Here is an 11,058-nt window from a genome sequence, read left to right as displayed (position 1 = left end):
TAGAGAATTTTTAATTTCATTTATTTTGTTGTTCATCATTGTTTATTTGCTCTTTAGTTCTTCTAGGTCCTTGTTAAACGTTTCTTGTATTTTCTCCATTCTATTTCCAAGATTTTGGATCATCCTTCCTATCATTACTCTGAATCCTTTTTCAGGTAGACTGCCTATTTCCTCTTCATATTTTTTGCTCTGGTGGGTTTTTCCCTTACTCTTTCCTCTGCTGCATATTTCTCTGTCTTCTCATTTTGTTTAACTTACTGTGTTTGGGGTTTCCTTTTTGCAGGCTGCAGGTTCATAATTCCCCTTGCTTTTGGTGTCTGCCCCCATTGGATAAGGTTAGTTCAGTGTCTTGTGTAGGCTTCCTCGTGGAGGGGACTGGTGTCTTTGTTCTGGTGGGTGGGGTTGGATCTTGTCTTTCTGGTGGTCAGGGCTGCGTCCAGTGGTGTGTTTTGTGGTGTCTGTGAGCTTAATATTATTTTAGGCAGCCTCTCTGCTGATGGGTAAGGCTGTGTTCCTGTCTTACTAGTTGTTTGGCATAGGGTGTCCAGCACTGGAGCTTGCTGGCCATTGGGTGGAGCAGGGTCTTAACATTGAGGTGGAGATCTCTGGGAGCGCTCTCACTGATTGATACTACATGTGGCCGGGAGGTTTCTAGTGGTCCAATGTCCTGAACTCGGCTCTCCCACCACAGAGGCTCAGGCCTGACACCAGGCCGGAGCACCTAGACAACAGGGGCTTATATTTGGGCTCTCCATTCTGCTCCATTGATCAATGTGTCTGTTTTTATGCCAGTACCAGTGTTTTGACTACTATAGCTTTGTAATATAGTTTGAAATAAGCAAATGTGATGCCCTCAGTTTTGTTCCTCTTTCTCTAGATTGCTTTGGCTATTGGTGGTCTATTTTGGTACCATACAAATTTCAGGATTTTTTTGTTCTCTTTCTGTGAAAAGTGCCATAGAATTTTGACAAGGATTTCATTCAATCTGTAGATTGCTTTGGGTACTATGGATATTAAAACAATTTAATTTTTTATGTCCATGAGAACAAAGTATCTTCCCATTTATTTTTGTCTTCTCAATTTCCTTAATCAATGTCTTATAGATTTCAATGTACAGGTCTTTCACTTCCTTAAATTTATTCCTAAATATTTTCTGTCCGATGCAGTTGTAGATGGAATTGTTTTCTTAACATCACCTTCTGATAGTTTGTTATTAGTATGTGGAAACAACTGATTTTTGTGTATTGATTTTGTATCCTGCAACTTTACTGAATTTGTGTATTAGTTCTAACGTATACTGACATCTTGTGGGCACGTCTCCCACTGCTAAGCCAAATGATGTGATTTTCTTTTCACTTTCTCTTTTTGTGTATGAAAAAGTGTACATTAAGAACTGGAGTAGGAAGTCTCTATGCTGTTTATTTTCGGTTGAACAACGTTTAGTTCATAAGCAAGTTAAAAGATTTTTCTAACGGAATTTTTATTGGCATTTCTGTGGCCTATTCAGGAAGAACACCAAGTCTTATACAGCCTTGAGAGGAGGGGGAAAGTCTCTCTAAATGACAAGAAAGATGGGGCTTCCCTGGTGGTGCAGTGGTTAAGAATCCGCCTGCCAATGCAGGGGACACGGGTTCGAGCCCTGGTCTGGGAAGATCCCACATGCCACAGAGCAACTAAGCCCATGCACCACAACTACTGAGCCTGCGCTCTAGAGCCCGTGAGCCACAACTAATGAGCCCGTGTGCTGCAACTACGGAAGTCGAGGCGCCTACAGCCCATGCTCCACAAGAGAAGCCACCGCAATGAGAAGCCCGCGCACTGCAACGAAGAGTAGCTCCCGCTTTCCACAACTAGGGAAAGCCCGTGCGCTGCAACGAACACCTAACACAGCGAAAAATAAAATAAATTCATAAAAATTTTAAAGAAAACATACTTTTTACAAAATGACAACAAAGAGTAAATGAGACTCAGATACAGAGGGTGATGTGCTCAAAGTGACTGAGAAGGTTAAGGTCAGATCCTAACCTAGAAGCCAAGTTGCCCGATTCTCTGGTCTCCTAAAATGTTTCTAGGAATCATGTGTTACTAGGAGGGTATTTATAGACGGCATGTCTAGGTATAAAGGAAACAATAGACCTGGCACTCATCCTTACGCTCCACAAACCCTGTTCATAACTGGTCTTTCCCCATTCTCTGCGTGTGCCTAGCGGCCCCAACACAGAGTGGACTGGCCAGGAGAGAAAGGAGGGAAAAAAGGAAAGACACTGTAAGAAAGAAGGGGGAGTAGACTTGAAAACGTTTTCTTGTTATCTTCTCAAGTTTAAGAGAACTAAAAGAGATTGAGGAAAAGTAATTCTCTTCCCATTGGAAAAAAAATTACACTTTTCTTTGTTCCTACAAAAAAATTGACAAAAATGGATCAATTAAGCTGGAAAGCTGCATAGCCACTTCCTGTCTTCCCCTTTGTGTGTCATCCCATTTTAAGTAGCAAGAAAACCTTTCATAATGGATTGGGACAAGGCCAGGAATCATTGAATGCTTGGAAGCTGTGCCCAGACTATTCTGCTTATAACAAAGAGAATAAAATATATCATTTGTCATAGTTTCCACATGACTTCAATATTGCATGTGAGCTAACTACTCTTTCTCCAGCTGATCAGGGACGTTACTGACAGAGATACAGCAGGCCCCTCTTGCGACTAAACACATGAATGCCGTCACCAGATCCCAGGCAAGTCCACCTACCAGCTTTTGTAAAGTTACTGTACGGATAATGGAAGAGAACAGCTTAGATGTGCGTCTCATGTTACAGATAGGACAGTTTTGGTCATTTAAGTTTTTAGAATGATCACTGTGTGTAACAAGACAATTGTTGCAGTATTTACAGAGTTTTTGCTTTTTTTCATTTTTAAAACCACATGATGTTTCCTTCATTCAGGCAGATGGGTGATTCTCAGCTCATCACTTCAGGGAAAGGATGTACTGCTGGGAAAAAAATAAAGCTGCCTTGCTTACCATTTTATTTCAAAAGTTTTAGTCCTATAGGCAAATCAAAGGACAAGCATCAGTTACAGATTTAGGAGATGATACACTGAAATAATACAAGTTAGCCTACCTGAGGCAAAATAAGCATTTTCTAAGTGGAGCAAGGGGGAGAGGAGAGAGTATCCGAGTAAAGCAAGGAGGCATAAGTATCGATGGGTCCTTGGAGGAACATTGAACCTTATCCCCTAGAGACATCTTGGAAAGAAAACCACAAGTCCTCTGGGCCACTTTCATGTATTAAATAAATCTCAGTGCAGCCCTGGTTAAAACTTCCATCCTCATTTCTCTCTTCTGCTCTTTGAACCTGAGGCTTGACTCCTGGCTGCAGTAAGGTCAGCATGGCTTGCTCTGTTCTCTTCCTCTGCCTTTTTTCTTTGGTTCTAATTCCCTTGAGGTTAGGGAAGAAACAGAAATTAAGAAGAATTTTTTTTAAATGGCAGACACTTTCTCATTTAACTGGTGTGCACCTTTGGGTGTACTGCTTTCCTGCCCAACCACTGATGGCCTCGATGTGCGAGCATCCCTGTGAGAGAGCAGCCGGGGACCCTCAGGAGCCTCCTCAAGGCAGGATCTTCCCCTCCCTGTCAGATCCCATTCAGGAAGCACTCCCCATGGCCTCTTGTCTCCCCTTTTCCTGGTGGAGAACTGGCTGATGACTCAGGCCTGCTGCCTTCAGAGGTGGCACCTGTGGGACACAGCACTCACTCTTCCTCACTGTGCCTCATGGAGACACCCAGGCAGCCCCAATGCTGCCCCCCTTCACTGTACCATCCTTCTCTGATTTCCTCATCTTCTGCTTAAGTAGATGAAAAAATAGATCAAAATCTGCTCCAGAAACAGATATCCAAAGACAGAATGCCATACAGTTTTCCTTTTTACTCCGATGATCTCTGTCTTTAAAAGCAAGTATTTTAGGATAGCGATGTCTGAAGTGGCTCATGGGGAAAGTGGAACACTCTGATGATACTCTTCTGCTGACTGCTCCATCCCTCACTTCAGCTAAAGAAGTGAAGATCAGGGGTTGCAGGGTCTGTACAGTTGCTTCTCCATAAATCCTAGAGTGCCTGGCTGTGAGTTGTTCTTAATGGAAAATGATGAATGCTTAATGCCTCTTGGTCCCTAGTTCTGGGTCCCAGCTGCCAAATTTGTAACAATGAAAAATGCTCCAGAGTACATCTTATTCATCTAAATGGAAAAAAAATCTCTTTGTTTCTATAAGTGATTCTAAATAAAGGTTTCTAATTCTTAAGACAAAATAAAAAAATATACATATATAGTCCAATATTTTATATTGCGTAATTTATAAATATATAGTATAATTAAATATATTCCAATAATATTAGTAAATCAATTAATATTTACCAATTAGATGAGCTTGAGGAACAAAATTCAATAATAAGCCCTGCACCAACCAAATCACCACAGATACAGGAAAAGGAAAGCCTGGCTGTGAGGATATGGCAGAAGATTAAACATGGTCATAAAACAATTATAAGTCATCAGTGTGGTCTCTACTGGAAATTATTAGGAGAACTATGAAGGCAGAGGTTAGATAATTATTGTGCTATATTTTGCAATAAACAAAATTTTATCAATGTTGTAAATTGCTTTCTTCCATATGAATTTTAAATGTTGTAAAGAATCCAGAAAGAGTAAAAAGATTAATTAAAATTATGAAGTATAATATATTTAAACTTTAGAACAGAGGAGGAAATATTAAGAAATAACTGACTCATGGCCTTTAACATATAGAGAGGTTTTGTCTTTTAATTAAAAATAAAGAATGAAAACAAATAAACAACGAACACTTACAAAAATCTTTGATCCAACAGCATCCATCATCATAACAATAGCCCTTGTCATAGAATTAAGACTTTCTCCATTTCACGTTTGAGTACCTGCAGTTACAAAAGGCATTCCACTAACAGCTGGCGTAGCTCATTAAGATGACAAAAACTTGCACTTACATCAGTTTTATACCAAATCGCACCATTCATTAAACCATGGATAATTTTCTTTTTGCTGTTGTTGAAAACAAAAGTCATTACCTTGTTTATCATTAAAAAAGAGATTTTTTTTTTTACTAATCAAAATAGGATATGGTTTAATCAGAATAAGGTGTTACGTGCATTAGGTGTCCCCAGGTGGGTTCTGAGGTTCTCTAACCACCTAACATCTAAGTGAGTACACAACACATACATTTTCATATCATCCATCCTCCTGAAATTCATCAGTCTTCCATTTATAGTGTTTTTCAGAGCAAAATCTCCCAGTCACTTGAACCAAAATCATCAAGTAACTTACTAAAAAAGTAAACCCCCAACCTCATGCCAGACCTATTGAATCAGAATCTGTTGATCAGAATAAGACATATTTTTTCTTCATGTGATTCTTAAATGTACAGTAAAATTTGACAAATACTGTCCAATTGGTTAACTCTGGAGTTTTTATTTTTTAATCTCATCTTATATTGCCTGCAGCATTTACTTTATCTCAGAAATCCCTTCATCTTTAAACATTCTTAAGCCTTAGTTTTCCTCAACTGAGGATGGGTTAATATTACTTTGCAGTTTTTAGATTATACAATGAGTTGTAAAGTGCTTAGCACTGGACTTGGCATATGGTAAGTGTTCCATAAATGATAACAAAGATGATGGTGGTAATGATGCGAATGACAAAATAAGGGCAGGTGGAAACAAGGATCCCATGATAATTCTCTGATCTCTTTCCCTGAACACATTGGGCAGACTTTAAAGCTGTAAACCCAAAAGATTAAAATTAAACAAAACCAGATGGTGTGGATAAAAGAATACCTCTCTTTGCCTAAATCAGGAAATTTCCACTTCTGCTTTCCTTCTTTGTAGGCCTTGCCTCTTCCCCTCCCCACACGGGAGGGGTGAGGAGGGCTGATTCTTTTGTTCGCAGTCCATTTATGAGTAGGAAATTAGTCCTTAGTCTAATTTAAAATGTAGGACTCAAGACTCCACTCACTCTGCTTATATCGCTTGCATTTTAAGTCTTTGCCTACCTGTGATAATAAGCAAATCTAAGGAGAACTAATTTAGTACTCTGTAATTGGCTACCTCTTTCTCTTTCTATTTCAGCTCAGATACTTGAAAATCAAGTCAACCCTTGGCTAGTTTGAGGCGTGGCCTATCTCTCCTACTCATCCTTATAGGAATTCTGAGCTTGCTTTTCTGGATTCAGAAGGAAGTAGGAAACTCCACTGAGGCCTGAACCTCAACCCACCTTTCCTGCTTTAGAGGTAATCAGGTCCTGGTTCGGCTGAAAGTCCTTCTTCACTTTCCATTTGTATTAAGCTAATACATATAAGCATCCTCAGGAATCTTCCCAGTGGTGAGCAGGGCAGGATTTGGCCATTCTTACGTCCCTGGAAATATCATCATGGGACATAAAATCCCCACTTCAAATGGAAATTACCAAACATTGTAGTTGAATAATAATGAATATATGACATATCCAAACATGTGGGATACAGCAAAAGCAGTATAGAAGGTCCCTGACTTACGGTTTTCTGACTTTATGATGGTATGAAAGTGATATGCATTAAGTAGAAACCACACTTCAAATTTTGAATTTTGATCTTTTCCTGGGCTAGTATGATGCTCTCTTTTGATGCTGGACAGCTCCCAGCCAGTCACTGGATCACAAGGGTAAACGACCATCACACTAGTACCAAACGTAAAATAGATAGCTAGTGGGAAGCAGCTGCATAGCACAGGGAGATCAGCTTGGTGCTTTGTGACCACCTAGAGGGGTGGGATAGGGAGGGTGGGAGGGAGACACAAGAGGTAGGAGATATGGGGATATATGTATATGTATAGCTGATTCACTTTGTTATAAAGCAGAACCTAACACGCCATTGTAAAGCAATTATACTCCAATAAAGATGTTAAAAAAAAAAAAAACCGGTCTGAACCCAGAGAACCACTCTGCTTTTTGTTTTCAGTACAGTATTCAATAAATTACATGAGATAGTCAGCACCATATTATAAAATAGGCTTTGTGTTAGATAATCTTGCCCAACTGTAGGCTAATATAAGTGTTCTGAGCACGTTCAAGGTAAGCTAGGCTAAGCTATGATGTGCGGAGTTTAGGTGTATTAAATGCACTTTTGACTTAAGATATTTTCAACTTATGATGGGTTTATTGGGACGTAACCCCACTGGAAGTCAAGGAATAATTGTAATTAGAGGCAAATTTATGGATTTAAATTATATTTGTTAGGAAAGAAGAAATGTTGAGAATCAATAGTCAAACTTGCAACTCAAAGAACTAGAAAAAGTAGCGAGATAAATAAAAGAAAGTAAAGGTAGCAAATAATAAACTATGTGCGGAAATAACAAAATTGACCAACTTTCACAAGAAAACAAAATATATAAAGAACCCCTTACCTGTTAAAGTAACTGAATCCATAATTGAAGGATTATTAAGTTTCTCCCATAAGTGAAACTATGCTTAGATGGCTCACTAGTGAACCTTCTGAAAATTAAAAAGAATTATTAAAACCCTTGCACAAATTCTTCTATAGATAGAAGAGGAGCCATAAATTGCAACTTAACTTATGAACTATTATAATCTTGATACCAAAATCTGACCTAAACATTTTAATGAAAGAAAAAGTTGAATACCAGTATCACTCAGGATCCTGGACAGAATGAACAGTAATCTCTGCTGTCTGGCTATGTCACAAGATTTCATTCTCCATAGGACTACTTGGAAAGAGGTTCTGGGTGCTAAGTAACTACTTCTTCGAGGAGGGGAAAACACCAAAGATGCCCTGATTCCAGAGCCCCAGCTGCAGGGTTTGTGTACAGGCTGCAGGTGCCTGGGGAGCACTGTGTCTCCACAGCACAGAGGTAAGTGGCTGAGTCTTCAGGTTTAGGGGCTGCGATGTGCAGAGAGCTTCCCTTCTTTAACAAGGTGGCTTTTAGTCTTTCTTTCTGCTTTTCGTCCCCAACTGAGTAAAGAAGGAAGAGAAGTTCGGGTCCCTTCCCAGGATCCTGTCTATACCACAGTAGCCCTTTAAAATTGCTGGCCGTGTAGCTGCAGTTGAGGATGAGACTGTCTCCCTCCTGGATTTTCAGGGTCTGAGGACTCTGCTCCACCTTGTCTTCTCCCCTCAACCCTGTTCAGGAAAACAAAATCAGAAATGAAACAAAGCTTTCAGTTCAGCAGTTTTGAAAAATTCCAACAAAAAGCCTGGGATGAGCTGAGACTAAACCCCTCTCTCTCTTCTCTCCAGCTTTGGATAAATGTGCCCTTATGGTTCTCATCTCTTAACCTCCAACTTACAGCCAAGCTGAAGCCACAAGACTATGAATGCACATTCCAGCATGTTCTCCATCCTGATATCACACTCTTGATACAATTTTAATGATTCCAAATCTTCCCCCCTGAGGAGCTGCTCCTGTGTCTTAGTTTTCCTTCTCTAATGCACGAGATAGCCTTTCTGTTGGTGGCTCAGCCAATCAAGAGCAAATCCTCTAGTAGCTGTCATGCTTTTGACCGTTAAGGCACTGGAGGAATGAGAGGAATGGAACCACTGCCACCTGGTGGTCACAAACACAAACATCTCACAGGACGCACTCCATGCCCCCTACAAAGACAAAAATTGTTGGGAGGACATTTTTTATATTGCTGGGCATAGTGCATATGAGGTTTAAAGTAGTAATCAGAAAAGCCTTCTCTGCCTGCAATTTGAATCGTTTCATTTTCCCTTGTTTGGCCTTTAAAACTAAACTGCTACCAGAGGTTATAAAAGTTGAACCCAAGCATAGGTGTAATGGATTGTGTTTCTCTTTATAGTACACAAGAATCTCAGCAGGTGAGACCTTAAAAGGACTAGAGTGCTGAAAAAAGCGGGGGGATAGAATAGCTGTGGATATGTCTGGAGACCTCTTTGACAGAGAATTGGGAACATAAGTTAAGAAACCATTGCTTCAAATAATTTTATGCCTGGCTACAGGGACCAAGTGTAACTACAACTCAGGGTCACGAACTTGACAGATCTTAGGAGAACAGGAGGGAAGAGCATGGCAGAGGGAAAGCAGAGCTCTCCATTCTAGACCCTGGAGAGATCAGAACATCACAGGGTAGAGTGGGGAACAGGAAGATACGTATCGCAAAACTAGTATTGTTTAATTTGTTTGGTTCTATGACACTCCGTTGGGTTTTTTTTGTTTTGTTTTTGTTATTACATCTTTATTGGAGTATAATTGCTTTACAATGGTGTGTTAGTTTCTGCTTTATAACAAAGTAAATCAGTTATACATATACATATGTTACCATATCTCTTCCCTCTTGCGTCTCCCTCTCTCCCACCCTCCCTGTCCCACCCCTCCAGGCGGTCACAAAGCACCGAGCTGATATCCCTGTGCTATGCCGCTGCTTCCCACTAGCTATCTACCTTATATTTGTTAGTGTATATATGTCCATGCCTCTCTCTCGCTTTGTCACAGCTCACCCTTCCCCCTCCCCATATCCTCAAGTCCATTCTCTAGTAGGTCTGTGTCTTTATTCATGTCTTACCCCTAGGTTCTTCATGACATTTTTTCCCTTGAATTGCATATATATGTGTTAGCATACGGTAGTTGTCTTTCTCTTTCTGACTTATTTCACTCTGTATGACAGACTCTAGGTCTATCCACCTCATTACAAATAGCTCAATTTCGTTTCTTTTTATGGCTGAGTAATATTCCATTGTATATATGTGCCACACCTTCTTTATCCATTCATCCGATGATGGACACTTAGGTTGTTTCCATCTCCGGGCTATTGTAAATAGCGCTGCAATGAACATTTTGGTACATGACTCTTTTTGAATTATGGATTTCTCAGGGTATATGCCCAGTATTGGGATTGCTGGGTCATATGGTAGTTGTATTTGTAGTTTTTTAAGGAACGTCCATACTGTTCTCCACAGTGCCTGTATCAATTTACATTCCCACCACCAGTGCAGGAGGGTTCCCTTTTCTCCACACCCTCTCCAGAATTTATTGTTTCTAGATTTTTTGATGATGGCCATTCTGACTGGTGTGAGATGATATCTCATTGTAGTTTTGATTTGCATTTCTCTAATGATTAATGATGTTGAGCATTCTTTCATGTGTTTGTTGGCAGTCTGTATATCTTCTTTAGAGAAATGTCTGTTTAGGTCTTCTGCCCATTTTTGGTTTGGGTTGTTTGTCTTTTTGTTATTGAGCTGCATGAGCTGCTTATAAATTTTGGAGATTAATCCTTTGTCAGTTGCTTCATTTGCAAATATATTGTCCCATTCTGAGGGTTGTCTTTTGGTCTTGTTTATGGTTTCCTTTGCTGTACAAAAGCTTTGAAGTTTCATTAGGACCCATTTGTTTATTGTTGTTTTTATTTCCACTTCTCTAGGAGATGGGTCAAAAAGGAACTTGCTGTGATTTATGTCATAGAGTATTCTGCCTATGTTTTCCTCTAAGAGTTTGATAGTTTCTGGCCTTACAGTTAGGTCTTTAATCCATTTTGAGCTTATTTTTGTGTATGGTGTTAGGGAGTGATCTAATCTCAAACTTTTACATGTAGCTGTCCAGTTTTCCCAGCACCACTTATGGAAGAGGCTGTCCTTTCTCCACTGTACATTCCTGCCTCGTTTATCAAAGATAAGGTGACCATATGTGCGTGGGTTTATCTCTGGGCTTTCTATCCTGTTCCATTGATCTATCTTTCTGTTTTTGTGCCAGTACCATACTGTGTTGATTACTGTAGCTTTGTAGTATAGTCTGAAGTCAGGGAGCCTGATTCCTCCAGCTCCGTTTTTCGTTCTCAAGATTGCTTTGGCTATTCGGGGTCTTTTGTGTTTCCATACAAATTGTGAAATTTTTTGTTCTGGTTCTGTGAAAAATCCCAGTGGTAGTTTGATAGGGATGGCATTGAATCTGTAGATTGCTTTGGGTAGTAGAGTCATTTTCATAATGTTGATTCTTCCAATCCAAGAACATGGTATATCTCTCCATCTAT

General features: G+C 39.8%; 1 gene segment (V, D, J or C); it reads right to left on the bottom strand.

Moving 5' to 3' along the window:
- Positions 1 to 6,940: 6,940 nt before the first annotated feature.
- Positions 6,941 to 8,684, bottom strand: LOC114890310. The segment is given in 2 exon segments: positions 6,941 to 8,194; positions 8,362 to 8,684. Coding segments are annotated over 2 exon segments (444 nt in total).
- Between the last annotated feature and the right edge of the window lie 2,374 nt (positions 8,685 to 11,058).

Source organism: Monodon monoceros, unplaced genomic scaffold (genome assembly GCF_005190385.1).
Source record: "Monodon monoceros isolate NGI ecotype Baffin Bay Population unplaced genomic scaffold, NGI_Narwhal_1 Contig5492_ctg1, whole genome shotgun sequence".
NCBI classification, from domain to species: domain Eukaryota; kingdom Metazoa; phylum Chordata; class Mammalia; order Artiodactyla; family Monodontidae; genus Monodon; species Monodon monoceros.
Note: the sequence above shows the minus strand (reverse complement) of the source record. Positions and strands in the feature narration are given on the sequence as shown.